The sequence below is a fragment of the Tinamus guttatus genome, unplaced genomic scaffold (genome assembly GCF_059628265.1).
Source record: "Tinamus guttatus ecotype Peru unplaced genomic scaffold, ASM5962826v1 Tinamus_guttatus_pri_ptg000035l, whole genome shotgun sequence".
In the NCBI taxonomy this organism is placed as follows: domain Eukaryota; kingdom Metazoa; phylum Chordata; class Aves; order Tinamiformes; family Tinamidae; genus Tinamus; species Tinamus guttatus.
In genome coordinates this window covers 1,508,790-1,530,072 of record NW_028288569.1, presented here as the reverse complement: position 1 = coordinate 1,530,072, position 21,283 = coordinate 1,508,790, and the positions used below count along the sequence as shown (strand labels likewise).

The 21,283-nt window shown below is 38.7% G+C and overlaps 1 protein-coding gene across 4 annotated transcripts in view; it reads left to right on the top strand.

Annotated features, from left to right (window-relative positions):
• EPHA6 (EPH receptor A6) overlaps positions 1 to 21,283 on the top strand; it is a 483,151-nt gene that overhangs the window by 398,376 nt on the left and 63,492 nt on the right. For 2 of the 4 annotated variants that reach the window (XM_088533416.1, XM_088533408.1), the window contains 2 exons: positions 600 to 722; positions 16,565 to 16,626. In XM_088533416.1, coding sequence (XP_088389542.1) covers positions 600 to 722; positions 16,565 to 16,626 — 185 coding nt within the window. The remainder of the gene's footprint in view (positions 1 to 599; positions 723 to 16,564; positions 16,627 to 21,283) is intronic. The other 2 variants (XM_088533399.1, XM_088533422.1) reach the window with 1 other exon arrangement.

Here is a 21,283-nt window from a genome sequence, read left to right as displayed (position 1 = left end):
TGCAAAGCCTCTGGTGATAACAAAGCAGAAAGAGACCATGTCTGCACTCCTGGGTTTTGCCTTCATCAATATATTGACAGGTGCATGGAGATGTGATAGAGGCTCTGACATCACTGTCCTGGCACAAAAGGCACCAACGTAACTGCAAATTCTGGGTCCCGTTCTGCCCTTGCCTAACGTAACTCTCCTCAGACGGTTTTTCAGGTGACTTTGAGGCACTAACACAACTTTGCTCTACTAGTCTCTCTCTGATTTGTATGCAAAACTGTAAAATGCCTTCATAGTTGACAGCCTCATTTGGAATACATCATGAATATCCACGAGCTGAATTTTGTATTTATAATTGCATTTTTTCCATTCCTCCTAGAATTTCTGGAATTCTCCATTTGCAAAGTGCACAGAAAAAAATCTCTTTCTGGTTAAAGCTGTATGTTGTGTGCCCTGATTTAAAAAAAGAAAAGCTTTTATAAGATCTGTTTCAGTGGAACCACTGTTGACCTGACTGAGTTATGGTTATTCTTTCTTTAAACAGACAACTATTTTTTTTTCAGCCAAAGAACGATTCATTTGATTAACAGTCATTTTTATCTCTTTGAAAGGATCCTTTCCGACCATTGGGGTGAAGTCTCTTTCGAGATTCCTGAGGGCGGGATTTTTAAATAGCATCCTGACCTCACATCCAGTGTCAGGGGGTGGATCTTTACCCCCCAGCATTTCCTCTGGTAGGTATTCAAGCCTATTCCCCCACATCAGTTTTTCCCCTCATCCTTTGTCCCATTTCTCCACACATTTTGGGAAACAAAGTCTGGTACAGGACAGAGGGATCAAGTGTCTCTTTCAATAGGAAAGTCAAGCTGAGTAATAGGAAAAGAGAAGGGAAATTATGCTTTAAAATCCATCTTTTTTTTTTTTTCTGAACTCATGTATGGAAGAAAGTATGAGGGAAAGAACTCCATAGTTAAGTGAACAACTGAAATTTTGAAAGATGAGGCATGGTATCCTATAATCAAACACTTCAAGGAGCATGCCAGTGTGCATCAGTGAAGACTAACTTCAAGAAGGCCTCTATGAAGTCACAGTTTTTCTGTGACTCAGAATGTAGGTTGTTTTTCTCTATAGAATGTGCATTTTCTTATTAAACTATTGAATCAAAACAGATTTAGAAAGGCAAAGATCACTGAAGTGGTTAACTGCTGTGTGCTCCATGGTTGCAACTTGTATCTCCTAAAAAATATTTTGACCTTATTTTTCTTAAATACTTCTTTATCATAGTTCGAGTGATCTAATTCTCTTTGAAAGTAAGTGAGAAAATCTCTTTGCTTATTTTGAGAGCACAGCATTCTGTGCTGCCTCTAGCTAGATCCCCAGCAGAGGCATAGCTGAGTGATGACATGAAGGACCCAGAAGGGCTGGCATAAAGTTGGTTGTATGCTGAGACCTGGTTGTATGCCAAACCAGGTAAATAGATACTGGGCTGAAGTGGGGAAGAGTGATACGTTAGAAGCATAATAAAGGCTATATGTGCTATCCATTCTCATATAGAGCCATTAAGTATCATCTGGCATCAAAGCTAATAAAAGTAAATAAATGCATCTTGATTTCAAATTAAACTAAAATTAGGGTTCAGTTCTGTTCCTTTCCCTACTACATATTTCTGCGTAGAATCAATTTCTACACAGGCTGATCTCATACTTAGATCCTTTTAGGATATATTAGCATATAATGTTAATTACAGTTTTTCTTAAAGAAGAAAAATTCTCTTACAATAATCTGGAAAAAAAGTGATGTACATATTATTGATTTGTTCTACAAAAAGAGCTACTGTGCTTCTCTATGCGTTTTTTTATCTAATGTGGCAATTGTGGGCTTCATTAGTTGACTCTTACTATTTATTTGAGAAGTAATACTACTCCTTAGTTTACTTTCCTGTTTTGACTGGATGCTTCTATGCACTTTGGATGTTTTATTCTATGTCTTTTGTCAACAGTCTGTAAAACACTTTCCGTATTTTTTCTCATTGGGGTATCTCAGCGTGTTTAATTAAACACTAGGCTCTTTTGGCAGTTAGCATCACCAAGAGAGTGGTGTCTCTTGCCAAAAAACTCTGTGGAAGAATAAATGCTGCAGTGCCCATAAAATTTTGACTGTGGTGTTCTACATAGCACATCACTGTGTGTGCTCACCACTGTTCTGAGTAGACTAGAAATGGCTTAACTGCCTGTGAACTGTCATCCAACTAATCTAACTATAGGATATTTTGTTTGTTTAAAAGGTCCTCTGGACTTACTTTCTCAGTGTTTTTAAAGTTTGTATCATAGTTTCAGGGGCTCAGATCATAACTCTTTAGAAACGTGTTTGTATGCGTTTTTTTTTTTTTTTTTTTAGGAAAACAGACTTATAATGTCTTCCAGTTTTATTGTGTGTGTGAATTGTGATCAATCATCTGGTGAAATATGAAAAATGGGGGAAAGTGGAAGTGCAGCTACAGTATGTGAATGCATACCCTAGCAATATAACAGAAGCAAGTGTAAAAGTTTAGTAGTGACAACACTAAAGAAAATGCATGCCAGTAGCAACTCCACAGAAATTTTCCATATTCTGGAAAATGAGGATTGTCAGGTAGTTGAAATTGTCAGATAGTGAATAACTGTGATAAATTCAGCAAATGAGAAGTGATCTCTTGGCAAATGATACATGTTGCTGGGAAGATAGAATGAAAATCCACAATTCGAGTAAAAAAAAGCTTTTAACAAACAAACCCTAACAATCTTATCTGTAGTTTCTGCTATTTAAATGTTGATTTCTTTTTTTAACATATTTGAATTTACATAAAGCAAAACCTTAAATCTTAATTGCCTGTCTTTGTTGCAGAGATGACAAGAAGATGTGATTTTTATTTCATGATAACTTTATAAATTACTAACACCACCTTTGCTATGCACGTGAGCAAACCACAACATATTTGCTGCATTTATTTGTAGAAAAACAGTCTGTTTTTGTTGAGGTGAACACTGATTTGGGATATGAGAGAATCAGACTTGCATCGCTCACTCTGCATAATTCAGTGGAAAAAACGTGTTCATCCTTGAATCCTTAGTCGTAAATACAGACCAAGAAGGAAGGGACACGTTGTTCCTTCCTGTCTAAAAACCCTGCACTAGACTCCTGAACTACTTTCCTGAATATCGCCTTACCAAGAAACAAAGAGCAAAAATACTCTAAGACGGTTCTTAAGCCACCTCTGCCCGTCTGAAGGACAGCCGTAGGTATGCAACATCATCTGCCCATTGGATTCGTGATGCTTCCCTTGCCTTGGAGGCATTAAAAGTGGGAGAATCACTGATTGTGTGGCCACGCTGGAGGAAGCCGGATGGATTCCCACCTCTGGTAGCACAGTGGCCATCCCTCAGTTATCAGAGACGCTGGACATGTATTTGGCAGTGGCTTTCATAAGCCTACCACAAGCACTTAACATTTAATCACTTCGCTGAATTATAATATAAATGCTCCATATCTAGTTTGTGTGTAAGGTTTCAGTGAATCTAACTATGCAGAAGGCTTAAAATGCCTGCATTATTCTGCCGCTAGGATCAGTGGGAACAAAGATAATGAGATGTTTTTTATTTACTGAAGCCTTTAGCTCAAGCTGATTTACTTGAAAATAATCAGCAGTTTTATTCTGTACTTAAAGAGAAAATGCTTTTATGTCTGTTTTCTGCAAAATATACAAGGTATTTTCAGCACAGGAATTTTAGAGCCTGAAACAAAAGCTGAACTGGAAGTCTTCTTGAGAAGTACCTAGAAGACAGCTTAGCCAGGCAAGGCAGGGGCTAGTTTCATTTTCCCTCTTGTACTTTCCTCTCAATTGTACTCAACAATATTTTTTATTTTTACTTTTTTTAACATTGCACTGACAGCTGTTGTTCAGTTTCATGTTATATGTTGTCTGGTTTCACACCTCAGAAGTTCACTAATATAAGAGATTCGCTTATGGTTGCCTCATTTGGCCAACTAAAGAAGGATTTCTGTTGCTGGCATGGTCTTACCATCCTTCTGCATAAATAGATTTCCTCAATTCAAGACATTTTTTACTATGCATGACTATACTAATGTACTAACGCTTATATTTGAAGTTATTTCCAAAGTCTATACAGCAGTTTTCCTAAAATTAAGGCTTTCACTGGGTCTACAGATAGATTTCTGCAGAAACAAGTTCCTTTTCAGGCAGTAGCATCCCCTTCAGTTTAGCTATCATATATGTCACCAATTATTTAGTTGCTCATTAGACCACCTGTTAACAGAAATCATGGGACCTATAACCTAATACATCATGACAGATGGATTCACGTAAGCAAAATGTACTTTTTCTCAAGTGACATCTATGCAAAAATTTAAAAAGAATTCTAAAAACACTTACCAAGTTACACTTCTCATCATGCTTGTACTGGCATGAGGTATGGAAGCTTGTCCCTTCATTCACATTGCAAACATATGTGCACATTATAAAAATAAGTAAATAATCTGCCAATCTTTCACTTATTTCTTCTAACTTTTCCATTCCAAAATTCTAACTTTTCCACATATAGTGTTGTTTGTTCCATTTGAGGGAATGCTCTCACTGTGAATTTGCAGCACTTGATTTCAGTCAGGGGAAAAGGGTTTTAGTTAGCTAAATGCATACCCTTATTGTATAGCAGAAGATAAACTTACAGTGCTGATGAACTAATGTTGTCATCCTTGAAGGGTGTCGGAGAGATCGTCAAACCTGATGCCTTGGAGAGGGAAGGAGGGAAAGCAAATAGCTTTACCTGCTTCAAGCTTTCCTGGGGTTTTCTGGTGACAGAAAAAATGAGGATGTGTCAGTCTATGAGATACGATGGAAAACTCCCTTTTTAAGGTCTTTTTTCTGAAGGACCTCCCTCTGCTTGGATTTAGCTTCCAAATTGCATTAGGAGAAGAGTAGAGAAAACATCAAAAATTCCCAACCCCCACATTTCATCCAGAGAACCTCTCTGAAGCTTTTGTGGAATTTCCTTGATGTGACTTTATATGATTTAAGACAATCAGTTAATTTCCTACCAGTTATTTAGCGAGAATCAATCATCTGGTTATTTTACAGATAAGGAAAATGGAAGCAGAAGAGTTAAGGCTTGTTTAAACATCCATACTTGTGAGCCTTAAAAATTATGCACAAGAAACAAATGGAGTTGCCTTTTCTTTTGAGAAACTTGAAAGTGATACAGGACAGTTTAGTCACTACTGTCTTGGAAAAGGTAGTGACAGTAGTCCACTTCCTTATAAAATGCTTTTTACAGCAGATATTCCCTTCTCACTGTTTTACTGCCTGATTGTCTATGGTAGTTTGTTTGACATACATGTGGCAGTTAGTTTGTTAACATTGCAATATGCTCACGTATCATAGGGAGCTTCTCCAAAATGTGAGGCATAACTGTAGAATACTGAATCCAGTGGCTATCAGTTTTCTTTTCTCCAGAATTAATATCTTATTACAATTTCCAAGTACACCTGAGTGAGCCTGTTGTTCTTGATATTGTATAAAGTGACAGTTGAGAGAAAACTGTATTGGCAGACATTGAGCAAAATTACTCAACAAGAACCATCAAGGAACAATTATTCATAGTTAAACTCAACTATAATTTTATGGTACTCCAATAATAAGAAAAGTAACCATTAATTTTTTGTTTCCTCAGATAATGTATTTTTCCTTATTTTGGATTACACTACCTAAACTGATACATTTTTTCTTTTTGTGATGTGAAAACTGATAAAGCTTTCCCAACGGCTAACAAATTCCTCTGCCTCATATATGTTTTCTAAGTTCTTTGAGCAAGTTACTCTTCCAGGTTCTTCCAGTTACTTTTTCCAGCCTCGGTGCTATTTCCCTGGCATGTCCAGCTGATCATAACTTTACAACTGACACGTAATGCCACTTTTCCTAGCTAGGCAGGAAATACTTCATAACCAAAATATGGATGAGCACTAAGTAACATGAACAGTAGGAGAAACTTTTAGTGCCCGTCCATTAAGGTTTAGCTTGAACTGTAGAACTGGGATTAAGCTGAATGTAGAACATGGTATAAGGAGTTCTTTGTTCTCCACTCTTGCTAAGTGGCTAATTTCATGCTCAGCTGTCATAAGCTATTCCACAATTTTAATTAGCCTTAAAAGAAGTTTGAAAAAACCGCCTGCATATGCATTTATTTTTATATAATGTGCACTGCTACTACATATTAAGAAAGATTTACCACAGATAATGTGGTAGATCATTGTAACAAGCAGGTGAATTGAACAAAATCTCTGTTCAGTACTAAGGGAGAGGAAAGATGGAGGAGAGCTGAAGGAACATGATGGACACACACACACACAGAAGCATGTTTGTAAATAATCTATACAAAGTTATTCTTTGTTTTGTGACGTGCGTGAAAAAAGGCTCTGAACTTCCTTTAAAGCCTAACTGTATAGTGGGCATGTGAAAACAGGTTCAAGGAAATATTGGAGTTAACTAGTCTCTGCAGCTTACACTTCACACAGTGTTTGGTTTGGTGTTTTGCTTGTGTTCTTTTCTAGAAAAGAAGCCAGGGTACCTCTACCAAATTCAACTCGATAAAAGTACCCATCCAAAGCTTGCATAAATACTGTGCACAGAAGAAATCTGCCTGTCTTTGGATTTTATATATTTGTATTTTTCAAACCTATTTTGGCCCATTTGATAGCTGTTGAAGATTAGACAGTTCTGGACTGACTCATGTGACCTGTTTGAAGTGATTAGGGAAATCTGAATCCTACCCTTGAAATGCCTGTTTCTTTTTCAGTTGAGTATAGAAAGACTCTAGACATCTCTCTCTGTGCAGATGTCACATGCTGCTTTCAGACATATTGTCAGACATGTTTCCTTGCAGGCTGAGGAGCTGGTTTTGCAGCATCATGACCAAGTCACTTCACCTCATCATCTTGTTGTATCCCATGCATAGCATGAATTTATCTTTGTATAACGTATGGCTACATTAGGTTAGTATTTGCAAAATAGTCTAAGATCCTAAAATCAGATGTGTATACTTAGTACACTTAGAATAGTTCACGTGGCAACTTTCACAGCTGTTCTACAAGTGCACTGGCCCTTGTTGCCTTCTGCGTGTACATCTGCCTGTACCCTAATACTGAAGGTGTCGAGGTTTTTTTTTTTTTAATAGTATTCATGTAAACATAAGTTGCAGGAATAAAACAAGTTCCATATTGGATTGCAATGCTAGTGGATGTGTAGATGGAGATAATACAGATACCCTGCCTAACACGGAAGAACTTCAAGACTTTTTTTCAAAGATTGATATCTAGGAAGTTAAAATGCAGGAAAAAAAAGAAAGAAAGAAAGAAAAAAAAAACAGACTGATGTATTTCTATGGTATAATTCTATCCACTATTTATTCCTCATCTCCCTACTCCGACGAGGAAAAAAGCAACTGTTTGCGTAGGGGTGTTTTTGTTTTTAACCCTCTACTGCATTCCACTTTGCCTCTTTCACAGAAAGACGGGAGTAAGAACCATGGAAAACAGGGGACAGCTGTTTTCTGTTTACTGTTTCGCTTTTCTTTTCTTTAAAATATTTCAGCATCTCTCCTGTAGGGATGCTGGAGTATTGATTTGCATTGAGCTTTAGAGGAGCGGTTGCTTAAACTGCCTTTATCCAGTGGTCATTCTGCCTGTGTCCTGTGAGAAGCTAGGAAAACCTCTTGTAGTGCTTGCTGCTGTGGGAGGGAAAGGCCAGAGGATTTAAGAAGGCATTTTAGAAATATGAAATCAACATACCAGATTGTCCTGGCCTCCAAGAGGTACTGAGAGGCATGATTTTTTTGCCAGTGGTTTGGTGACTGGTGAGTGTAAAATTGCAGAAGAACAACTCAAAGAACAATATGAAGTGTATTGTAATTCATGTGTATTGATTTGGGCTTGCAACATGATAATTTCATGCTCCAAAACTGGCAGATTTCTTTTTCAGTTCCCTTTTTACATAATCACTAGGTTGTTTCTTTCTGTCTCCACTACTTCAGTGCCATGGAAAATAAATCTTTTTATTCCCTGAAGACGAAGACAGTTCTTCACTGATGCATACAACTGCTATAAATTCTATTATTAGTAACAGGAGTCAGGAAACTCTAGTGATGCAGCCATGGCTCTCTTACTGGAAATGATACAGCACTAGTAGATAAGACTAGCATGAGTAGGTAATGAGCAGTGCTTGTGTGAAATCTAGGGAAGTATTTCAAGACCTGTGCATTTCTGTGGCAGACAGAATTCTGCTGTAGGTATTTTGCACTCTTAATATCGAAGAGGCCCATACGGAAAGGCCCATCGCTAATTAAAGGAGTGTCTCTGCATTTTGCTCCAGGAGACTCGCAGCTATAGCAGGAGATTGGGTAGTAAGGAACTGAGAACAGAATCTGGCTGTGGAAGGAAAAAATACCTGAAACACCGGTCACTTGTGGGAGTCTTTCTAGACATCTGAATTCTGACCGGCAAAACTGATGGGGCCATATTTTATTATATGAACTAGAGAGCAGTTTCACAGCCTTTGCTATTTAAGTGGAAAAATAAATACCCTGTGTTTATGTTAACAGAGCTATTCCCGTAATGGGTATTAAGGATTTCATTATAAGTAAAGACTGGAGCAATGAGTATGTACTAACTGTATTCTTTTTGGAGGATTAATCTTACATAAAGAATTCATTAAAGTGGGCTTTGCTGCATTATTTAAAATGACAACAGGAGACAACAAGCTGAATATTTTGTCATTGATATGACACTTCAAATTCTCATCCTTATTCATCACCCTACCATTCAATTAAATTACACACTATTGAAAGCCTGTGTTGTGGAAAACAACAGGAAGAGAACTAAAAATATGATGTGAATTTTAAATACAGTTGGTATTTTGCATTATTCTCTAATGTGTGGGTTTCCTTTGCTTTTTTGTTTTGTTTTTCCACTTCTGCTTTTATTGGATTTTTTTGAACAGAAGCAGATCAATCAATGAAAAATACGAAATAATTGTAACGTACTCTGAGATGGAATTACATCAATACAGGATGTTTGTCATTTCTGCTCTTTTTATTTGAAAGGCATTACAAGGCAGTACAGCCGTGTGAGAGAATTCCAATGAAAAACTTTCTAAAGGAAAAAAAAAAAGAGCTTGTCAAAAAGAGTCAACTATTATTCACAAGGTTTATTTGCAAACAGTGAATATTCCCTGCACTTTCTACAGATTCATCTCAGTTCTGAATAATGAAATTCATGTCCTTTTTTCTTTTTTTGCTGGACCGTGCAGAGCACTAATTCTACTCTTGCAGGTTCAGCCCGAGTTTCTGAGAGCCTGGGAGCGCAGGAGATGAGCCAGAGCCACACGCTAGTCCATGGGCAGTGTGCAAGGAAGGGCAGCTGTTTCAGCCAGTATCCCAAATGTGTGTCTGGCGTTGGAAAACGGCTCAGGAATATTTACAGTATCACAGAAATTACAAAAACAATGGCACTATATGTGCCATAGGATTTTAATTCTTTATTGTTGTCTTAAGACACAGTAAAAGGGTAACTTTGTTCACTGAGATGCTGTAAATGCTAAATGTAAGGTAAGCAGTTTGTAAAATCTATGTTTGGGTTTAAAACCTGTTACATCAAAACCTTATTTATTTAAATCCTCTGCTTTAGAAAAAGCTCTTTGTCTGACAGCACTCACTACTCCAGCCCTGCTGTGTATCTAAAACTGTTGCAGGATGTTGGCATATTTTGTTATTGCATCTATCTTCAAACCTCTTTATAGCTCATTCTCCCCCACTTTGTATGCTGTCTTTGGACAGTGTCTGCAATTTTTAGCTCGTAGATCCTCAAGACTTCTGTCTTTTGTTCCAAGTCCTCTTATCTCAAAATGTTACCTTTTTTGGTGCCCTTTGTCTTCTCTTTTATCGATCTTGACTATAAAATTAACCCGCTTCTTACTCAAATATTGTTCAGAGCCCAAGCTTGTACTTGTGTGAATACTCTCACCTGAATTGCTGATGTCTTTAAACTAGAGTTTGAGTATCCATTTCTCTGGTGATCTCCGCCTGGTCCACACAGGCACCCAGCACCCATCCCAGGAGTGTCTCTTGGCAGATGCTGACTTGCCCGTGCAGAGCTCCCTGTGGTCACCGGTGAGTTCTTGCTGGTGACACAGCAGACTCACATAACACGTAACTGCAGTCTGGGTCATCCTTCTGGACCATGATTGCTTTTCCCACCTCCATCTGCACTGTCCCCACTTCTGCTTGTCCGAAAACCTCTTTCTTCGAATATGGATGTCTGTGGGTTTCATACGTGTAAGTAATAATAAATGCAGGAAAAGAATTCAGTGCTTTCTGAAGTAGCACTAGCCTGTTCCATGATAAAATAATCTAAGGTAGCTTTTCCCTCTCAAAGAATTCTCTACCCCACCTCCCACCTTTATTCACTCCTGTCCTTGTTTTGAAAATGAAGAATGCATCTTTCCTAGTGCCGTAAAGGCAACATGGATTTTTGTAATTTAAATGATACTCTTTTTCCTTCTTGTTGTTTTTGGTTTGTAGCCAAATGTTACACTAGCTTAGAAATCTCGCAGTATTATTTTTAAAAGTCAATTCTGTAGCCATCTTTAAAGCAGAAGAAGCATCTTCCACGTTTTTACAGTGTTCAGCACAGACTTGGATCTTTTCAGAGCTCAGATAGTACCACAATATAAGTGATAACACCTTCTCATTGTGCCTAAAAAAGAAATAATGTAAACCAATGGCAACGTTTTGTCTTTTCAGGAAGCTTGTTCCATGCAAACCCAGGGCTGATTGCCACCCTATGAGCCCACAGAGGTTAGGCATTCCAGATTGTGCTCTGTTACGTCTAAGGTATCAAAACAGAGTTGTGTTTTAAGAGCTTGCTTCCCAGATCTGGAACTGATGGAGTGCAATGCCTAATCGTATCAGGATCTGTGTTTTCCACAGGAAACAGTCTTGTCTGTCCCACTACCTGCTCTTGGTCCCCTGGTGACTCTAAGTCTCTGGACAGAGATGTCTGACGTTTGGATATCTGCCCTGGATGTGCCAGATGTGCTGGCTCTCAGCTGGCTTCTCCAGAGCCAATTTCTAGTCCCGGGCCTGTGAGTGTTTGTGCATAGAGTCTGTTCACAGAGCTCCAAAGTCATGGTGGAATCAACACCCAGGTTTCTCTACAAGGCACTGGACTAGGGAACAAAATACAACTTGTGTATTGGTAACCAAGCAAAACTTAATTGGATAGCATTATTTTACCTTATACAGTGTAGATGGAGATTGATTCTCTGGGCCTGTTTTTTTACACCTTTGAAATCAAGACATGTCCTGCTTTATATTTCCAGACATGTAATGCATTTATATTTGTAAAACAATTTGAGATCCTTGTATGAAAGTTGAAAAACTATAAAATTATTGAGGAAAGTTGTTTATTGTGAATGGAACCTGTGTAAGTTCCATTTTGGTAATAAATGTATCCACTAGAATCTGCTGTGTAGCTGTTTTTTATTCCCATATCTTCAAGTAACTGAAACAGTAGATGAGACAATTTCGATCTCCCTATACTCCAAAGGCAAATATCCTGCTGACTAAAAGTCTTACTGCATTGCTTGTCACAGTCCAGCATAGAATACATAAATATCTTCAGTGGTATATTAATCTTGCTGCCAAAATACGCTGTTTTTATCAAGTGCTGGCATACTAGATGAATTATTTGTAAAGGTAATGTTAGGATCCAGATTTAAGATTTTTGCTTAAGGCTGTTAAGTCTTCATAACTGGTAGTGACTTCATTTTTTAGCAACCTCATGAGATTTATACAGTCTTGTGTGAGGTTCGTTTGAGATTTTGGTAGCATGGAAGGGAGAACAGATAGAGTCTATGGGGGGTTAACCTCAACCTCAGTGACTAAATTAATTGTTCACCAAAACTTCTGAATACTTCATGATGTGGTGATCTTCCAGTATATGGCTACCTATATAAAGATAAAAAACCATGTATTTTATATATTTACAATATCATGGCCTTCCTGTGCTATCATATGGCAGAGCAAATTTTATTTCTATAACTTATATGAAATTAGCCACATTTATTTTGGAAAAACTCACTTGCATGATGTAGTATTTTCATCAGGGATGGCTTAGAGTGTTAAGGCATATCATTTCAAGTGATGGAAGGCAACAAGCAATTTAAAAACTAATAAACACTACCTAGTGAAAGATACTGATGTCATTTTTTAAAAAATCTATAAGGAAATGCATGTAGGTAGGTACATTTAGCCTAGAAATTCATACTGTTGGTCTGAGCAGAATGGAATACAGGTTTGTTTGGTGTTTTTTGGCTTGTCTGTGAGAGTACATATGCAAGTTAAAAGTTGACTTTTCAAATTATGTATGAAAAAAAATGTTGAGGATATGAATCTAAGGAACATAAAAGATGTAAGGAGAGCCTATAACCTCTAGAGAGCCTTACAAAATGTCTTCTGGAAAGCATAATGTGCCAAAGAATTACTAACTAGAAACAAGAGGCATTGTTTCAAAGCCCAATAGCAGCATTTGTCATTCACTTCAGGTACATATTTTCATGCAGGCTTTTTATTTGTTTCCAGAGAAAGAGAAATGTCTGACTGGCTTACGCAAACATACCAGCCGAACACCAGCTCTACTCTGATATTTTTTGAAAGATGCTATTGTCTGCATCAGTTTGGAAATTACTTTTTTGAGAGAGCCTACCCATAAAGATAGGTTCTGCACATCACCAGATCCTCTAGCATGACTGTGCTGTTAATTTCCTTATCTAGATTTTAGAATATTCCTTCCGTGTGAAGATGGCAGTCACTTGACAAAAAGCAAATAGTAAGGGTAAGGGAATATAGAATGTGTCTGTCACTAAGGAGACTAGGCTACCCAACTAGTCAACATTATAACAAAATATATAAAATATATTTTTAAAACTCTCTGCTCTCCAAGGTAGAGCTTAGAAGTTATGTATTACTTAAACTTATAGTACAAAATCTAAGTATAAACAGTGGATGCATACATGCATATGAGGAATTGATTTGGCAACAGACACACACACACTTGCAAATGGGACCAACCACTCAGGAAAAAAAGATAATTCTTTACACTTCAGAAAGTATTTTTTTAAGAATGCAGCCGAGAAGTTTCATTCTGAAAAAAATAGTATTATGCAAACACTGTTAACACTGTTGTATATATTGAGGACCTAAAAATGAGGACAAAGACAGAAATAGTACCAGGTTTGGGTAGAAGAAATGAGAGAATATTGTGAGGAACTTCAGAAAGACTTGGATAAGCTATGCAAATGAGTATCACTAGAGTGCATGGAATTCAATGTTGATATGGTTCAATGTTGGCGGATGGGATGGGCACCCTGGTTACAAATAACACAGAAAAAGCAGAGTTGCTGAATGCTTTCTTTGCTTCGGTGTTTACCAAGGGCAGCCTTTTAAAGTCCCAAGCCCTAGGGACAAGAGAAGAAGCCAGTGGAGAGGAAGACCTGCCCTGGGTAGAGGAAGATTGGGTCAGAGAGCACCTAAGAAACCTCGATACCCACAAATCCATGGGCCCTGATGGGATGCACCCCAGAGTGCTGTGGGAGCTGGCAGAGGTCATAGCTAAGCCGCTCTCCATCATCTTTGAAAGATCCTGGAGAACAGGGGAGGTGCCGGAAGACTGGAAGAAGGCCAATGTCACGCCAGTCTTCAAAAAAGGCAAGAAGGAGGACCCAGGCAACTACAGGCCAGTCAGCCTCACCTCCATCCCCGGAAAAGTGATGGAATGGCTCATACTGGCCGTTGTCTCCAGGCACGTGGAGGACAAGAAGGTGCTCAAGAGTAGTCAGCATAGATTTCCCTTTCACCAAAGGGAAATCTTGCTTGACTAACCTGATAGCCTTCTATGATGAAATGACCGGCTGGATAGACGAGGGGAGAGCGGTGGATGTCGTCTATCTCGACTTCACCAAGGCTTTTGACACCGTCCCTCACAACATCCTCCTGGGCAAGCTCCGGAAGTGTGGGATAGATGAGTGCACAGTGAGGTGGATTAGGAACTGGCTGGATGGCAGGGCCCAGAGAGTGGTGATCAGTGGTACAGAGTCTAGTTGGAGGCCTGTAGCTAGCGGGGTCCCCCAGGGGTCAGTCCTTGGTCCAGTCCTGTTCAATTTATTAATCAATGACCTGGATGAAGGCACAGAGTGCTCCCTCAGCAAGTTTGCTGATGACACAAAACTGGGAGGAGTAGCCGATACCCCAGAGGGCTGTGCTGCCATCCAGAGGGACCTAGACAGACTGGACAACTAGGCAGTGAAAAACCTCATGCAATTCAACAAGGCCAAGTGCAAGGTTCTGCACCTGGGGAGGAATAACCCCAGACACCAGTACAGGCTGAGGACTGACCTTGTGGAGAGCAGCTCTGCAGAGAAGGACCTGGGTGTCATGGTGGATGATAAGTTGACCATGAGGCAGCAGTGTGGCCTCGTGGCCAAGAAGACCAATGGGATCCTGGGGTGCATTAAGAAGAGCGTCTCCAGCAGGTCGAGGGAGGTGATCCTGCCCCTCTACTCAGCCCTGGTGAGGCCACATCTGGAGTATTGTGTCCAGTTCTGTGCTCCACAGTACAAGAGGGATGTGGAGCTGCTGGAGAGAGTCCAGCGCAGGGCTACAAGGATGATCAGGGGCCTGGAACATCTGCGCTATGAGGAGAGGCTGAGTGAGCTGGGCCTGTTCAGCCTGGAGAAGAGAAGGCTGAGAGGAGACCTGATCAGTGTCTATAAGTACCTCAAGGGAGGGAGTGCAGAGGATGGTGCTGGTCTCTTTTCAGTGGTGGCCACTGACAGAACGAGAGGTAATGGCCACAAACTGAAGCACCAAAAGTTCCACAGGAACTTAAGGAAAGATTTCTTAACAGTGAGGGTGACAGAGCCCTGGAACAGGCTGCCCAGAGAGGTTGTGGAGTCTCCTTCTCTGGAGATCTTCAAAACCCGCTTGGACGCAGTCCTGTGCCACGTGCTCTAGGTGACCCTCCGTGTGCAGGGGGGTTGGACTAGATGATCTCTAGAGGTCCCTTCCAACCCTAAGCATTCTATGATTCTATGATATGTTGGGAAGGAACAGTGAAACTACTCATTCAGTTTTTAAAATTCAAGGTCAGCTGTAACAGCTCAAAGAAATGTGTGGCTATTGCTTAATTTATAGGGTAGAGTGTTTCCTAAACACTGCCACTATTATTCAAAAAGAACAAAATGTGAGCATGTAGAAAAATGGAGCAGAAAATTGTACTGGAAATGCCACAAAGCTCTTCTGCACTTTCTCGCCTTTTTATATTGCTTTTTTTTTTCTCATCGCCCTGTCTAAAGGAAACAGAACAATAATTTGAGAAGCAGAGGAAAAAAGTAATGAAATCAGCTTCTTTGGATTTTTGAATAAAATTGGAACAGTTGTTTCAAGAAAATGAAATGGGCAGCTGTGTGGTTTCACCAGTTAGCACAGTTCCTAGTTCAAACAATCCCCTTAAGAGAAAGACATTCTAAGGGAAAGAAAGCTTTGTCATTTTAAGAATTTCCACCACCTTCCCAATCTTATTAACATACTTATTCATTACATTAGTTTTGCATATATCATTATAACTCTTTAGTAATATTAACAATTCTAAAACAAGCTCTTGCTACACAGCATGATTAGCATGCTAAGGGGGCCTCTCCTGTCAAGCAGTCCTATACAGGTAGTTTATTCCTGGTTATGAAAAGTGAAATGCTACTAATTACCTTCTGATTTGGACAGTCTTTCCAGAGATAAATATTGCCTGTTTTACTGCTTCTAAAATATATTAATTTGGATTTAATTCCAAGATGGAATTTGATTGGAATGGGATTTTTGTGTTCTAAATACATATATGTGAATTCAGAATTTTGCTGGATTGAATTAATATATGCCAATACAAGCATAAATACAATCTAGATTTTTATTGAAGCTCTATCTCTCAATCTCAATTTTTTATGAATATCTGTCTTTTTATCTCTCTATATATCTATCTCTGGCATTAAATCATTATGCTTTTTTTCCTCTGGAAGGGAAAATTATAGCACTGAGTTTGTAATATATTGAGATGGCTCATGGTTGTTTTTTTTTGCCCTACCTCAAATACATTCCAAAATTTGTTGTAAGATGTATTCAATAGACGTTTAGACCCAACTGTTCCTAATGGAAGGTACTATGAATGAAGCTGTTTGGATCTAAAAAACTCCTTTTTGATCCTTTTTCGAAAAGGGCAGAATCAATTGTATGCATTCAGGTAATCTAGTAACACTAAAAAAAAATACTGCTTAGAGAATATCACAGAAAAGTATGTTTGTGATATAAATGAGGATTTTGAAAATAGGCAAAATATTTAAATAATGTGAATAATCTGTGCATAACAGTTGGAAACATAACAACCCCATAGTATGTCTATAATCCTGTGTTTCTTTGCTGTTTTGCAGGCAGACCAGTAATGATTGTAGTTGAATACATGGAGAACGGATCCCTTGACTCCTTTCTGCGGGTGAGGTGCCATTTTCTGGTGACATTTGAATAAGAAGCCATTCTAGGTTAAGATTTTAAATCATTTATCATAAATTAATTTCTACATAATGTTATTCATGGATTTTTAGTGAAGAATAGAAGCATTTTCCCTAGGGTATATTTCTGAGGTACAGTGATACATTAGAGCATAACTGGAAGGGAAAAAAAAAGATTTAAATTTAAGAATATAATTGATTTCTTCTACAAGAGTAGTTCCCATATTTAGCAAAATGTATTTCAAATAGTGTTATTATGAGGGAAAAGATAAATTGAAGCACAAATGCCTTGCCTTATGGAAACTGTTCATTTTGCTCAATCACCTTCAAAAGTACTTTGTTATGATTTTTTGGGTTGGTGAAGTGTAGAATAGACTCAGTAATTGATTTATAATTATTTGTGGTTACTTGCATTTAATAAATTGAATTGCAAAACATTTCATGGGTGAAATGTCCTGGTATTAACTGACTCCAAGAGGTCACTCAGTAAGCATTAAAGAAAATATATAGAAAGCATGAAAAACATGTTGACACAATTGCATTTAAGTTTTGTTTTTGGAAGAGTGGAAGAAAGGAGAGCCCTTAGCACAGGGCCGTGGCACCAAAGTAAACCTTATCCTAAACAATATCTTTGTTGACAGAATCACAGGAAACTGTCCAGAGGCCTCCTGACCTAAGACCCTGTGTGAATAATTCAATTATTGAGTACTTCCGATTTGCCTTTAAAAGGAAATGCCAACAATCTTTACCATGTGCCTTGCCCTTGCCATCTTCTATGATGGTAAAGTTGGGGCTGTAGGTAAGGTCTAGAGGTGAAACCTGTGGTTCTGTGAACCTGTTTGAAAGGGTGTCCCAAGTGAAAAGGAGAAGAGTTCAACATGGAATTGTGAAAATGTTTGCAGGGAAATATAGATGATGATGATGAAGGCTCCTGTGGTAATAGGAGAAGGGAAATGCTGAGAGAAAGAATGAATACGCAGGAAGGAAAGACTACACAGCACTGTAGAAAGCAGTCTGGTATGAGTCAGTAAGAGGGGAAGTGAGGAAAAGCTACAGAGAATACCTGTTTGACAGTGAGATAAGAGGTAATCACAAGGGGAGAAGAACATCTGAAGCAGAGGATACTACCATGAAAGGACATCAGAGCCATTACTTCAGATATTTTTAGGCATTGCTTCCCCCTTCATTTTGCTTTTGATTATTCTATTTTTTTTTCTGTCTGTCAATTTTTGTTCTGCTCTTCACCAACTCTTCCAAATAATTTTTCATTTTTCTATGTCAAGACATATGACGGAAACCTGCTAGAGATTTTTGAAAACATACCAACACCATAGTTTCTGGTGAGAACTTGCTGATCTCTAAAAATTAAGTTATTTTCTGGAAAGAGTTTGATATCATCAGGTTATTTTAGGAGCTACGCTGGCTTTAAAAAGTCACCTCCCTTGCCTCCTCCAGGCTCACCTGTCTCCCTGTATTCAAGAGACAGAGTGCTGCAGATTTGAGGACTTGGGGTTGCCATGCTCTGTAATTTTACAGCAGTGCCCAAGAAACACTTGCCTGGGCCTGGAAATCTGTTCTTTGTGTGTGTGTGTGTGTGTGCGCGCGCAGAACTTTACAAAAGAGAATAAAGCCAAGTATTGAAATAATCCATGAAAGAGAATTACCTTCCTTGAGGTATCTTCAGTATGATCTCTACATTGCAATTATTCCTGATATGTGTTTATTTATTGCAATAATTACTACTTAATAGGGTAGTTTAATAGCAACTGACATCAGCAAAATGATGATGTTATTGAAAAGCAATGCTTCTCACATTGCATCAGATATATTTCCAGGCAAAAATGCTGGGGAGAAATGTGAGCTAGTAATTTTTGCAGCTGGTTTCTGTGTATAATATTTTCTAATTTCAGTTCACACTCCAGATGTGGTTTATTGTTCTAAAATGCTTTTAAGAGAATTTTAGAGAACCTCCAGCATCCCAAAACAGTGTAGATATATCATCAGCATTCCTGTTAATAATTAGCAGAGCAAATGGCTTCAAAGTATCCTATTTAAAAAAAAATCAAGCTGCTTCATTAATAATAGTTGTTTCCTGCAGACAAAAAGCTGCGCTTTTAAAAGCTTTTATAAAGATACAAAGAAGCAGAGAGAGCTTATAAGATAGTCTGTCTTTCTTATTATTTAAAACTATGACTGCCTTACAGTGCAAAGTATTTTTTACAGACAGCAGGGTGGAAAATATCCATTTTTTTACTGTTAGGAAGAGTGCTCTCCCAACTCCCGAACATTAACCTAGAGGTCAACCAGCAACATCCCTCTGACCTGCCCTTCTGCAAAAGCTGTCAAAAATGGATTTGTTGTTCAGTGTCCCCTCAAAGTGAGACTCCTCCATGGACCAAGGGAGGGGATTACAGAAGAAGGAATCCTCATTGAAGACATTTGGCCGTCAGCCCCTTCACAACATTGATGAGACGTTAGCTTTCCCACCCTTCTCTTTTCTGCGAAGAATCATAAACTCCAAACAAAACTCCCCTATACCTAAAATTTTAATGGACTTTATGTTCTGGCTTTACAGATGGGCAAATAAAGCACTGAGCTGTTAAGAGATCTGCACAGTATCGTGCACAAAGTGCACAGCAGAACCTAGAAATGAAAGCCGGTCCCCTGATTCCCATTCCAGTGCCTTAAATCTATGCTGTAGCTTATTTAGTACTGTATTTTGATTGCAATTTTGTGTCCAAGTCCCTAAACCGGTGCCTTCCTTTCTGCAGCTTGTAAGAAATAGAGAGTAAGCTCAGCCAGATCAAATGTCTTCCCTGCCCTTCAAAATACCTGCCTACCCCAAGTGCTAACTTTAGGTAAAGAAGTGGGTGTGCCTTTACAGCATGAAGCTTCTTCATATATGTTCATAAAGGAAAGACATCAGCTAATTAGAACTGATTTTGTAAGATCAAATTAATTAATGACAGTAGACTCCACACAAGACTTCCCAAGTTACTAGAAATACTTGACACCAAATTTCCTTAGAAATCACAGAATCACAGGATCACATATTGTTTAGGGTTGGAAGGGACCTCTGGAGATCATCTAGTCCAATCTCCCCAGCTCCAGCGGGGACACCCAGAGCATGTGGCACAGGGTGGCATCTAGAGAAGGAGACTCCACAGCCTCTCTGGGCAGCCTGTTCCAGGGCTCTGTCACCCTCACAGGAAAGAAGCTCTTCCTCACATGGAGGTGGAACTGCCTGTGTTTCAGCTTGTAGCCATTACCCCTTGTCCTGTTGCTGGCCACCATGGAGAAGAGTTTGGCCCCATCCTCCCTACATTCGCCCCTCAGGTAGTTGTACATGTTGATCAGATCTCCTCTCGATCTTCTCTTGTCTAGGCTAAAAAGACCCAGCTCGCTTAGTCTTTCCTCATACGATAGATGCTGCAGTCCTTTCATCATCCTTGTTGCTCTGTGCTGGAAATCCTGCATTATTTTATTATTTTTGCAGTTTCATATATATATATATAAACTATATATATAAAAAGCTATATATAAACCTTATAAACCTTTATAAACCTTATAAGGTTTTTAACCAAGGTTTCCATAAAGTGAAACTTTTTTTTTTTCTCGTAAGATCGATTCCTGTAAGTCAGTCATCCCAGAACATACACCTTACATTTGTTTTTGGAGAAGTAGTTCACCTCACCAAAAATGAGATTCATAGAACCTAGAGACTCTTCTTTTAGCATTACCTCAGCAGCTGCCAGATAGGAGAACACTGTGCTAGTAAAGAAATTGGCTTATGCCTTAATACATTAGCGTGGGAATGGAGGGGATGGATAGAAGTAAAATTTGCTGTCCTCCTACAAACTTCCCATGTAGACCGTGAGAAGGCACATTGGCTTTATGTTTCAGTTAACTGCCTGTGCAATGCAGGTCTTAGCAATCACTTGTGCCAGAAGCATGCAAGGAAAACAATAAACTTATGCAAAGGCTGACAGAGCAGCTATCTGCGTTGATAGAAAGATATACTAGATGCATCTTTGCAGTTGGGTATGTTTGCTTAGGCTTACTGATACATAGTATCAGTAAGTTAAAATACTTACTAAATAAAGCTAAATTTACTCACGGGCATTCACAGTATGCCAAAATCCTGTAAAACACTTAGATTATTTTCTTCTAAAGAAAATACCTTCTAAAGATTCTGTGAAAAGTGGTATGCTTAACTATCTTAGAGTGTTAACTGCAACAGAGTATATAACAAATGAAAATACCAGAATTCATCACCAAATTTTAGTCCCTTGAGGCATGTCTAGCAGAGGCTAAGATAAGTGTAAAAATAAATGAAAACGTGTTACTAGAAGGAGAAGATATTATGGTGTGCTGCTCTTTGATGGAGTAATGGTTATGAATTTAGTCTCACAGCAGCTTTGCCATCAGGCTCACCCTTCTTGCAAACAAGAGGTTAGATGCTGCAGTAGACACCTACATTCAGCAAGGTTGGGGGACAGGGAGAAAAGAGAAAAATGAAGACATGTAGAAAGTAAAATATGTGCTGTAAATCTATCCACTGTGGCCTCACTAGTCACAGTCAGCTTTGGGGAAAAAAAGGCCAGATGACCTTTGTTAAATTTAGTGGTTCTTGTTATTATT